Below are 12,904 nucleotides of genomic sequence, written 5' to 3' on the forward strand. Positions count from 1 at the left end.
AGCAGGGAGGGAGGGGGAAAATGAGGACCTAATGCCGGGGGCTTAAGTAGAGAGAAAATGTTTTGAGAATGTACAAATGCACTTTACACAATTGATGTGTGTATGGACTGTGATAAGAGTTGTATGAGCCCCTAATAAAATGATTTCAAAAAAAGAATATAAGATTCCATGATAAGAACAAAACAAATTCAATCCTAACTATATTTAGGACAGCTGTGACTTCTCAGGGAGGTGAAGAATGAATGAGGAACCATCAAAAGTAGCTTCTACGCAATAGTCTAGGTTTTCAGGTCAGTTGTGGATATCTCAGTCATTATACTTAAGCTTCACCGTTGACATGTGTCTGTATATATTCTTCTGTATGAATCAATATTTACATCTCAGTCAAAATTCACTGCCATCAAGTCGATTCCAATCATTATAAAAAACTTGGTATGGATGGTAATAAAGATATATAAAGGGTTAGGAGGCTTAGAGACTGTTGGCAAATACAGAAGATGCTTTACACTTAAAAGTAAATGGCAGTTTGCTTTCAACTGCCATATGGTCAAATAAATTGGACCTTGAGAAATGAAAGAAAGGGGTTCGTAATGCTTTATTCCCCCAAGAAATTTTCCCTTTTACTGGATGCACCTATCTTGAAAACATTCAAATCGGTCAAATTATCAAAGAATTAAGAATATGTCAAAAATACTAATGCACTGGTCCAATAAAGAAAAATTAAGTGGAATATTATGGTGACATGAAAAGTCTGAATATGGCTCTTTTATCCATGTCTCTGTGATTCTCACCAAATGAGTGGGAGGAACTATGTAAGCAAATAGGGTGTGTCTAACACTAATAGAAGGGATTGTTTTGTTTTAATAGTCACTCCCCTGTCTATAAGGACTCTCGGGGAAAAGAGCAGCACATGGGAGTTCTCTGGCACCATCAGACAGGCACCAGAAGCTGTGGCACAGAGCAAGAAGCCAGGCGGAGACCAGAGGCGAAGGTAAGGAGACCATGAGACAGAACAGACGAGCAGCAGCAATACTCTAAGATTGTGAGGCAGAGCCGAGGGCTGGCTTCCTGGCCCATAAAGCGGTTCGAGGGACCATATGGGGTAGAGGGAGCAGCGCCTGCTCTGAGGACAGGTGTTGCGGTGGACCCGTGACTGAATCCTGAATGGTTTCTGATCCTGATGCAGGGTAACCTGTCAGCTTCTCTAATTGTGAGTTTTGTCTGAGTTCTGTGTGGGCATTGCAATGGCTGACCACAGCAAAGGAGTAGAGTGCTGTGGGTGTCAGAACCGGGTAAAGACAGATGGAGCGGGGAAGCATGACGAGCCATGCCTTTACAGTGATCGGCCCAGGACAGATGTGGAGTCGGAGTCCCCTTGTCCTTTGGGAAGCCAGAGGAGGGCAGATGTTGCCCCCAAGCCTTGTACTCAAATCTTAAGTGGGAAAGTCAATATTAGCTCACATACCCAATACATTCATTACAATGTATAGACATACACCATGGGAAGTACAGATCAAAGACATTTAAAACACAAACAGGCATTTATAAAGAATTTGATAAAAATTGATCGAAGGAGAAATTCTAGGAATGCCATACCACAGCAGATGGTTTTGTGGGCCCCGTGAGCCTGGCACCCTCTGCTTAGAAGCTGCTGTGTCAACCCCCCAGGGTCTGAAGCAAGAAGCAGGTAGCCCACATTTGCATAAAGACGTTGCTCTTTTGTTTGTGAATCCATATTAGTCCATTATCTATTCAGCCTATTTCTATAACCCTGAAGGCAGCAAGGGGCCTGTCACTTGAAGTCAATAACGCCCACTTAGGGCAGCAATGGTGTTTGTAAACAGTGTACATTTAAATTAAAGGCATGATCTTTTGATTTCACTTACATTTCAGGACATCCACGGGAAAATGAAAACATAAAACCAAAAATATCACCTTTCTTGCTATCGAGTAATTGATTTTTTTTTTAAAAAAAGCTTTCACAGTAGATAAAATCGGCACCTGGAAAGACTAGTCTTTCACCCAGGCATTCTTTCATTCAAGCGGACCACTACGAGTGTACGCCTGGAGGAGTCAGAGTTGGCTCCTAACAAAAGAGTCTGGATTCCACAATCTGCCTTTCGCCAGGGGCGTCGTCCCCCAAAGCACGCAGCTAACTGCATCTCCTGCTGAACCTGTAACAATTTAATTGTATAAGTCAGCCTAGTCAAGCAGCTCCAGCTCATGACTGGGAGACATGAAATTCATTGTCATTATTGTCCCTGTCATTTTGGATCATTATATCCTGCTGCAGAATTTTCCTCAGTTCAGTGCATTTTTACCTCCAGGAGTCAGGGATTATAGCTGAGGTTGTGGTAGGGGCAGAACCGTGAACTACATTTACCTCAGGGGAGCCAGAGATTAAATTGGCTTTGCTCTCTCACGAGTTGAATTCGTCTATTTGTATGCTGTGAGTTTTAGGTTGGAATAAAAATGAATATTCTAGTAGAACCTGTGCTTTAATTTCCTCTTTGAAACATGGCTGTCACTTCCTTTTATTTACATTAGGGCAGCCAGTGTAATTGCTGGTAGGTGGCTCTTTCGAGATGTGCATAGAAATACTTTCTGTGTGTCATCTGATAGGAAATGGTAGATATCTCTCATTTCCATACCTTGTCGGACAGAAAGGAAGTATTTCAAGCTATTGGGTTGCGCTTTGGTTTCATTTTATAGAGGCTTAATAAGGATATGTAATGGTTTAAATATTTCACGAGTCTTAATGAGATCTCAGTTTTGTGCACTGGAGTCCACCCAGTAAAACACCAAATATCCACTCTGAGCATTGGGAGATCGGAGTAAAGTCGCTAGAGGAAGACAAGTGAGTTCCTGAGGAAACCAGCCGCCCCAGCAGCTGCTTCAGACAGCACACAGCCTGCCAAGTCAGCCAAGCTGCTCGTGCGGTAAATATTTCTTGCCGGCTTAGGAGGCCTGGCCCCGTCACCATAGCTGCTACCTGGCTCCCGAATGATGCGATTGAATTAGGATGCTGGCGAAGAATCCTGAAAATACCCTGCGCAGCCAGAAAACGAAGAAGTCTGTCTCAGAAGTACAACCCGAATGCTCCTGGCGAGTCAGGGTGGGAGGCTGTGTCTCACTATTTTGGACGTGTTGCAGAGAGACCGTCCCTGGAGAAGGACATCACGCCTGGGAAAGCGGAAGAATAGCACAAAAGAGGAAACCCCTCAGGAAGGCCGATAGGAGCTAGTTGGCCATTATCTCTGACAGCCTAGAAGGAGAACACACAACGAAAGGAAGAAACTGGCACGTCATCCGATGCCAAGGTTTCATTTCATATGAATTTCAAGGGGCTATACACCTAGGGGACATTGCCCCCTGGACTGAACTGTCACATCTCCTTTTGTCTGGACTGAGTACAATCCAAAAACCCAACTCACTGTCATCGAGTTGACGCTAGCTCATAGGGGCTCTATACGACAGGGAAGACCCGCGCCTGTGAGTTTCCCAGACTGCAATACTTATGAGAGTTGAAAGCCCTGACTTTCAACCGGAGAGAGGTTGGTGTCTTTGAACTTCTAACTTTGCTGATAGCAGCCTGATTCTTAACCACTATGCCACGAGGATTCCTGGTACTGAGTAGCGAGAGCGGTTATTCTTTGAGGTGAAGTCTCTTATTCTAGCAGTTAGCAATAATAAAGAAGAATATACCAATGAATTATAGAAATGCCATGCACACAATAGCCACAATAATTACCACATCAAAAAGAGTAGGGAATTTAATTTACTATCCTGCGAAGTTTTTGCAGGAATAGGTTTTGCCTAACATATGCAATGGGCCACCGGGACTTACATGGGTTTAGGTTTGCTGGTAAGTAATTATGAAGAATTTTTCTTAAATCCTAGTACATTTTGTGTTTCAGGGAGAACTTCTTTCACTATGCACATCTCAGTGTGGAAGAGACCTTAAAACCTGTCTCAGTCACTGACTGAGTGAAGAGCAACATTGCCTAGCCTGCCCATCCTGTGTTCCTTCGTATTGTCACAGTTCATTTCCCCTGCTACGGATGTAACTGTATAATGTACTGATCATAACGGCTTTTACTTAACAAAACATCCTGCAGTATTTTAGAAGTTTGCTGACACTTTTTATCATAATCAAGTTTTTCCCCAAAATTGGAGTTATGAGAATAGTCATTTCCAGCAGCTCAAGTGCCTCTTGAAATCACTTGGTGGCTGTGACTATATGTTCAGATCGGTTCTCTATGAAGGGAAATTCAAAGGAAGGTTCACCTTATTAATTACAATTTGTAGACTTGTGTTTATGATGGTGAATGTTCACGAAGTTCAAACGGTTCAAAAAGCTCATGGAAATTTGCCATTATCGATTCATTCCATGTTTCCATGAAATCTGAAACCCATTCATACTTTGCTAGCAGGATGATAAGGTTATTTTTCTGGTCGAAAGCATTCACTTCTCTCTCTTAGGCCAGCAATAGATGCATGCAATTTCTTTACCAACATGCTCTGTCCTCACATTATCTCTGTGCTTATATGTAATTTGGTCCTCACACTACGAGGTAAAACAATGGTTGTCTATCGGCAAACACAGCCATGCAAGCTGAGAACTAACTTTTGTTTCCCATTCTTGTCAGACCTCACCTCAACCCGGCCGTGGATCATTTGAAAAATAATATTTATAAAATAAATAATTCATGCTTAGAATACAATTGTTTCTCCCATCAGCTCGAGGATTTTGATTCTCAAATATTGAGGGTTAAATAGCAATTTGAAACTATCTGGTATTTCAAATAATTCTTACTAAGCTCTTAATTTTACAACCTGTAACAAGTCAGAAGGCCGACATCTAGATGAGAGAAATTCTTCTCCCCCTTGATTTTCAGAGGATAACGTTTCTTTTGTACGAAGTGACATAGATTTCTCTTCGTTTCTCTATGCAGAGTCATGAAGAATCTATACTTCACAACAATGCTAAACCAAGGCATAATATCACAAACTCAGGTATGCATTTACTAATATTCCTCCTAAGGAGCTGTACAAGTTAATAAGTAGATAAAGTGACGCTGAGTACATCCTGTGGTTGAGAAAAGGAACAAGTATTGGAGATGCATTTGTGAAGGAGGGATTAGCACTATGAAGCTGAGTGCTTCCATGTCAGGATGGGCAGGCCGCTATTTGCAGAATGCCTTCTTACTCCTCTTGGATCAAGTCTCCTTTAATAGAATCACCCAATAAGCCACAATGGATTATATTTAAGGGGCCGATGCAGAGAAAGCAAATTCACAGTTAAGAGTGTCCTTTAGCACGTAGGTGCAATTGCAGGTACCAAAAAACCAGACAAGTGGCCCCCTGTCGTGTTCAGATGTTGGAAGGTACTGCAAACTGAGAATTTCCAGCTTTTAATGTTGGCCTAAAGCCACCAAGGTTTCTCTACTACTCCCACTGCTCAGGCATTTTCTTGACTTTGGCCTCCAATGCCCCTTTCACACGTGCACATTTTGCTTTTCACATGTAAAACCCTAATAGCTGAATTGATTCAGAAATGCAACACTAGAAAGAAGAGGGAGGGGGAAAAAAGGTAAGGGTGGCTTGAAAGACATCCCATAATACATAGAAATGTCAACGTCTGGGGGGCGGGGGGGATGTCCCTCATGCTAAAATTTAGATGTGCAATGGTAAATACAAAATATTGCATAATGGTGGGATGGGGGCTAGGAATGCAACCACTCACTGACCTGCAGATCCCAACGTGTCCTTTGTGTCATTCCTAAGATTTTTTTTAACACATGGCAATATTTGTCTCTAGCAATTTCTTTTTTAAGTGAATGCCTTGCAACTACTGGTATTTTCCAATTCTATACACTCTTCAAAAATTATAGTAAAATTTCACAAATGGGTTTGCCTATTTTTTACTGTCTCATGCTGGTGGTCCATCTGACAGTAAGTGCTAAGTTCCTTCTAATGAAACTTACAAAATTATATTGTTCATATGCCCCGCCCCCCCAAGAAAAGAATGAACATCAAATACCAGGTAAATGACCACTAAATAAATGACACTGTGAGAAAACATCTGCAATATGCAACAGAAACTTAAGGTTTGGTTTAACAATTGTAATGTTCATGCATCTTCATAACAGAAATTGTACATTCAAGGATTGTGTCTCTGTGCAAAGTACAAACATGTCAACTTCAGCCCAGGGGGCAATTTTCCCTCGGTTTATAACCCCTTGAAAATAGAGGTTTCATCTAGAAAACCTAACAAATCCTCAGCTGCTTTCAACATTATAATATATTCATAAGGCAAGTATTCACTGGCAAACATCTAACAAATTAAACAGCATTAGGGTGGGTTCAAAATCAGTAATGTTGGGAAATGGACCAAACCAACCATGAGATACACAGGGAGCATGAAAGAAGAAAAATAAAATGTAAAACAAACAATATGAAAAGCAAAACATTATGGGAAGAATTTCAGCCAGTAACAGAGAAAATCACGAGTATGGGTATGTACGCTAAGCATTACATGTAAGCATGCAAAACTAGCTTTAACATTAAACTGTAAGGCTCCTGAGTGAAAGGAAAGTATCTTATATTAAAATATATATCTATGTTTTAATCACATACCATCGTAGTAGACAATCGCCCCGACTAGTTTGTCCTTCTGGAGCATTGGAAAATGCTCGAGGGCTTTTGATTTGCTTAGGACATAACTGCTTTTCAAGCAATTACTTCCAGCCACCAGATCATACAGCTTGATTCCTACCCAGTAGTAGGGTAACTGCCACCATCTACAGCATAAAGAGAGGGGAGATTTCTTGAGAAACAGACCAGAGCATTCTGGACTGTCACTTCAATTACAAAATGCTTTCCATTTCAGAAATCCAGAGCCTATCACACCTAGCAGTGAGTGGCCTGCAAAAGAAATCGGCAAATTACCTCACTGTTTTGGACACCAACATCTCGCTGCCAAAGAGTCACCGCTGACTCACAGAGACCCCTGTGGGTGTCTGAAACCGCAAGTGTTCACAGGAGTAGAAAGCCTTTGTGGAGCCGCTCCTAGTGTCCACCCATGCGGGCCGCAGTCCAACCCATGACCGCTATCCCACCAGGGCTCCTGTAATACTGGCTTAGGGGAGTTATAGAAGCCAATGAATCTGTGAGCCTTTAATTACTGAGCTCTATGGCAGTGGTTCTCCACCCTGGTTATTTATTAGAATTCTCTGGGAAGCATTCAAATACGTACACATATACTGATCCATGGGACTCACACTTACAGAGATCGATTCAACTAGCCCTGGCGGCATGATGCATTACACTTTGGTCTGCTAACCAAAAAGTGGGCAGTTGGAACCCACCAGTGGCTCCCAAAGGAGACAGATGAGGTTTTGTGCTCCTGTAAAGATCGACACCTCAGAAACCCTGTCTACAGGGTTGCTGAGTCAGAATTGGCTCAATGGCAGTGAGTTTGGTTTGTTGCTTTAGTGAGGGCACCCAGTTGATGCTAATGTGAACCCAGGGTTGAGGATCACAGGTCGAAATCCTAAGCAACTGTGACCAAAGAATGACAAAAATTATTACATCTGCTTCTAGGTCCCCATAACATTTGTACAGCTAACAGATTTTTCTAATCTGCATTGTCTTCATACCTGTATTCCAGTTTACAGTAACTTCATTAGGAAACATTAGGAACAATATTAGGAAAAGTAGAACCATTACTTTATGTTCTGATCCTACCAAACAAAATGTCACTGAAAGTTAACTTGGGAATCTAGGCTATCCCAACATGGTTTGACTTTGGAGGTGGGACAGGATGGGTCAGATTTTGCGGCAGGATACATTTTAACTCTTCTTTTTATACACTACACAGCACTCTTTTACATTCTCCCATGCATACGCAGCTTCGCATCTATACACTAGTACGCTCAATGGAGTACGCAGTTGCTAATTATAAATAAACAACACAAGCCCTTTTGCCTTACAGAGCTGGCAATGAGAGGTGGGTCAGTCAGAAGTAATTGAGGGAAAGTCACACGTTTATAAATACTACAGAGGAAAATGTCTGAAAAAAGAGTAAAGCTTAGCACTAATTAAAATCACATTAAGAAATACCCATGGGGGGATTATTTTCATTAAAACTGTGTTGTCCTATTGACCTCAGACAGGCAAGCAGTACACAGGTGACATCAGCAGGCTTACTTGTAAACTGGAAGCATTATAGGTAATGCAGATGATAAATGGGGAGCAATTTCTAGTAGGTTGGCACGCTCGTGAAGGGCTTCTTTTACCATCCTATACTGCAAAGCAAAGCAGAGAAAATTAGTTTGGCAATAACAGATCATAATATTTTCAAAAGGCAAATAGACATCCTGCCAACTGATTGATACACAGAAACCTCTCTACCTCTGAGCGAGGACTGCTCCCTCCTAATCAAATTTCTAATAATACATCATGCTGTCAACCTCAAAGATTTTTTAGAAACCTTAACTGTATTTGCATAGGAGAAAAACATGCTGCCAGGGTTCCCAGGTGTAAGACATTTCCTTTGACTTGAGTCACAAGATTATTGTAACAATTTATCTTGCATTCTCTGCACTGTCCCTTTTCTCACTTCCCTATGATATTTTTTCCATGTAAAGGATAATAGATTGTTCAAATGCACACGGAAAGTTTACTTCTGGCCACTTCCACTGAGCCAAGCCAGGTTGATGCATAACAGCTACTCAGTACCTTATAGATGCTACAGCAGCTTTTCTCTTTAATTCCTTGGGGCCTCCTGATACTATTATAAGGCTAATTTTACAATGAGAAAACCGAGGCTCCCTCTCTCTGTATAAGTCAGAGCACATGACCCCTCCCCTGACTCCCAAGCCCCTGTTCTCTTCCTTTCATCCATGAAGACACAGAAAAGAAACATAAGCAGAGGGGTGAGCACCTTCCAAACTGATGGTGTCAAGTCTCTGCCGCTGTGTGTTCCTGTACAAAAAGCCAAGAGGGAGTTAGCTCTTTTATGGTTTTTTCCTTTCCCCTCTCTCTCTCTCTTTTAAACCCCTCTGGCAAATGTCATCTTCCATACTGCCTCTGCAGGTTTGAAACGGTGGCAGTCTGGACACGATAAAGTGTGACAAAGGAAAGCATGACTCAGACCGTTTGCTGACGAGCATGTCAGCGAGCGGCAACACAGATGCACGGCTGTCGCTGTCTTCAGGAGGATCGATGTGACACTCCCGTCGGACTGCCACATACGCTCCGTAAAACTGCCCTGGGAAGCCGCAGTTCCGTGACCATCGGCCAAACCCCAATCACCACTCTTTAAAAGACAGCACGTTGGAAAGGGATGCTGTAAATCTGCCACATGGACAGGCCTTGTAGGAAGAGCCCTGGAGTGTCCATCTGCAGAATGCACGGGGGAAAGTGCTGGCACCCCTCTCCTGAAAGATACCGGAGCAGGGTACACTACACAGATATTTGCAACAGGAAGAAATGTAAAAACCATTTAAAAAGGTGGGGGGGGGGACCAACACCCTGAATTAATTGGGTAGAAAAAAAGCATAGTGGCAATTTTGTTTAACAACCAGCATACACAATTACCTGCTCGATATCCAACTTCATGATAGCCTTCTGCAGATAGCGCACACCGCCATGGATCAATTTAGTGCTTCTGCTGCTGGTCCCTGATGAGAAATCATCTCTTTCTACAAGGGCTGTTTTTAGTCCTGTGTAACCAGAACACCAAATTAACTTCTTAAATTACACAATTTGTATGTAATTCATTAAAGGCACTTCTCCAGGGTAGAGACAATCACAAGAAAAATTACTCTGAACATGGATAAATTTGTATTCAAAGTGCAGTACACTGTCTATATTATAATGAAGAGATTTTAGTCTCTTCCTGGGGGAAAAGTCAAAGCGGGGCTAGAGGCATATTAAACGGTGAATGAGTCACAACTAGAAAATATTACAATACAATCTCACGGCAGGATCATACACGGGTGCTTCCGGGGGGCCACCCAAGACAATGGTATTCGGCTCTCTCCATGTAGAGTTAATGCACTGCTGGGACATTGGCTAGGCCCTTCTCGTCCTTCACTATAAAAGTCCAGTCATGTCCCAGCCCCTCATCTCGGATCTCTAACACACCACCAGAGTGTGTAGCTTATACCTCCTTCACCTGCTATCGCCTCTTTGCGACGGTCAGTTGCCCGACCATGCGTGGCAACTCTAGGCACCATGGGAAAGGACTTTTGGAATACACCCACATGGATTTCTTGGGCCAGTTTTCTGAAGTAGATTTTCAGGCCTTTCTTCCTACTCCTCCAAGTGAGCCAGAGAGCGCCAAAGAAACCGGTGAGCATCAAAGCAGCAGACCAGTCCCCACAGACAGGCGGTGGTTGTGAATGTGGTGCGTGGGCTGGGAGCTGACTACAGGCCTTATGGACCAAAGGCAATACTTCCACCACTGGGCCGCCAGCGTCTCACAGTGGTGCTACAGAAGGGATCCCCTGGGACACGGAGCGGCAAACTAAGTCAAAGGAGAAGGGAATTCTCTTTGACACCGAGGTAGTTATATCTGCTTCAAAGCATGCAAGCAGGACCACCGCCTGACCTTTCCTTGAGGGTTTAGAATCACAAAGGAAAACAGACATCGTCACAAAGGAACCCAGTGCCAAGGAGAGAAACTAAGTAAGAGCCTGGTGAGGCTGAACAAAGTCGGGGCCTTCCAGGAGTCTCCACTGCCTCCCTCACCTCTGGAGATGGGAAGAGCACCTTGGAGAGGCTTTTCAGAAGGCTTGGGAACGAATTCACTTTTCTTTCCCTACAGAGACACCTATGCTTCTTCGGGACTGGACGGGGCCACACACCAGTTTGAGGGCTAAAAGACCGAAGCTCCCAAGACCCAGAGTATGGGTGAGCGCCAAGCCGGAGCAGTTTCCACAGCTGGGCCATGCCTGGTGCACCTTTGGGGGACGAGAGAATGTCACGGAATCCAATTACAAGGAGAATATGTAACGGGAGCAGTTTGGGCTCACAAAGCTCATAGAGGAGAACCTGTGCATGTGCTCCATTCAGAGCCATTTATTACATTTAATATCAAAGGGTCGCTTTTAGAACTTTTAATAGTTTAAATATCGTACCCAAATGTCATCATAAAATCAGGGCCATTCCCTTGACTCAAAAGGACAAAATATTTGGAAACCGTGGAGAGAAAAAATAGAGAATTTTGATTTGAGGGCAGAAACGGCTAGTGCCCTAACTAGGTAACAAAATAACACAAAAATTATAGCTATTGTAGACTCAGGTCACTCTCAATAAGCATACAAGCCAGAATAAGAGCAGTAAAATACTCAACACTTAAGGTCATAGTGGTGTCTTAGTAAATTCCATCTTGGATGTATTTAATGCACCAGAAAAATAACATATAGTAAATATAGTACCTAATAGTATATAGTACATATACAAAAATAGTATATAGCACAATGAAGAGCCTTAATTGAGAAATTAAGTGGCAGGCAACATGCTCGTTTCGAAAATGAATGACGCACGGTCACGTTTTCCGTCCCAGAAAGAAACAAATGGATTTGAAAATATCGAGCACCAGCTCGTCTCAATCTGGTGTAGCTGTTCAGTTTCGCGACAAGCCCCCACGACACTTGTTCAAAATTACATTTGAAACGCTATGGAAAAGGCCCTGTGGGTGTATTTCATCATCTTTCCTTAGGAGGTCCAACCCCATTCTTCATCCCACCATGGGAAGGAGCTCTCTTTGGCTTCTCCCCTGTCAGCTGCAGATCAGATGAGGGAGCTCATTCCAAATGGCATTTCGCATCCAGATTATGTGAAACTGGCCTCTCTTTAAGCCCTGGAAGCACACTCCTAGCAGCAACACGCTCCTGCCTCCTCGGCAGGCGGGCGGGCGAACAGAGCGGAGACAGGACAGAAGAGCTCTCCTCTGACCCGGGCTTCCGTCACTGGGCCACCCAGCGGGCGCTACAGGCTCTTCCCCAGAGTCAGTGAAGCAGCAGACCCTTCCAACAGAGCCTCCAAAGGACTTCCTGGGAAGGTCAAGTTGACCCGTGAGAAGCACAGAGTTTGAGGACCCAGCTAGGTCATGTGCAAATTCAGACTGAGTGATCATGCTGTTTTAAAACCACTAAATGTGGGGTGAGTTTGTTGTGGATAGAGCACTCTGCGGTGACGAATAACTGTTGCCAGGTGAGATTTTTAATTGCACCCTGGGGGTGAATCTTCTGGAAAGAGTCTCACTAAAGATGCATGTGTTTAGAGTGGGTAGGAAAACAGACAAGCGTTCTCCTTGGTAAAGACCAGCTGAAGGCGGGAAACAGCAAATGCTTGCAAGAGCCCGGTTCGTTCAGGAGCTGCCTGTCCCTCGGGGCTGGGGCATAAGAAGGTGGTGAGGAAATGGAGGGGGAGGAACCGGCAAGGCGGCTCACACAGAGGAGCACTTGAACTCTGTCCGGTGGGCCATCGTTCCTTGCACTTACTCTCTAAATCTCCTCAAAGGGAAAACGCCTCTCAGAACTCTGAGAACACGGCTATGCATCACCCACCTGTCGGTTTGCCACACTCTGCCTGGTTGCTTGCATACTGCTCTGATCATGGGGGCTATGCCACAGGTCCTTCGAATGCCAACCCAGAGACCATGGCACGGAATGTCTCAGTGGAGCTTCCCAACTACAACAGAGTCAAACAAAACGTGGGGCTTTCTGTCTCCTTCCAGAAATTAGCCAAGGAACACCGATGGATCACAACAAAACCTTGCCCCAGTAGAGTGCTAGAAGGAAGCTACTACGTTGAAAAGCATTCGAAACACAAGGCAGCCTCAACCATGGATTCTCTGAGACAGCCGACAGTGGTGACACTGCCCAGGACT

At 43.7% G+C, this 12,904-nt stretch overlaps 1 protein-coding gene across 1 annotated transcript in view; it reads right to left on the reverse strand.

Moving 5' to 3' along the window:
- Positions 1–12,904, reverse strand: part of GPD2 (glycerol-3-phosphate dehydrogenase 2) — a 212,070-nt gene that overhangs the window by 97,438 nt on the left and 101,728 nt on the right. The window contains exons 4-6 of the mRNA XM_004703929.2: positions 9,604–9,728; positions 8,212–8,309; positions 6,640–6,803 (exon numbers count right to left, since the gene is read on the reverse strand). Of these exons, the coding sequence (XP_004703986.1) occupies positions 6,640–6,803; positions 8,212–8,309; positions 9,604–9,728 (387 nt within the window). The remainder of the gene's footprint in view (positions 1–6,639; positions 6,804–8,211; positions 8,310–9,603; positions 9,729–12,904) is intronic.

This window comes from Echinops telfairi, unplaced genomic scaffold (assembly GCF_000313985.2).
Source record: "Echinops telfairi isolate 266 unplaced genomic scaffold, ASM31398v2 ScPeMD7_4;HRSCAF=17, whole genome shotgun sequence".
Taxonomy (NCBI): Eukaryota; Metazoa; Chordata; class Mammalia; order Afrosoricida; family Tenrecidae; genus Echinops; species Echinops telfairi.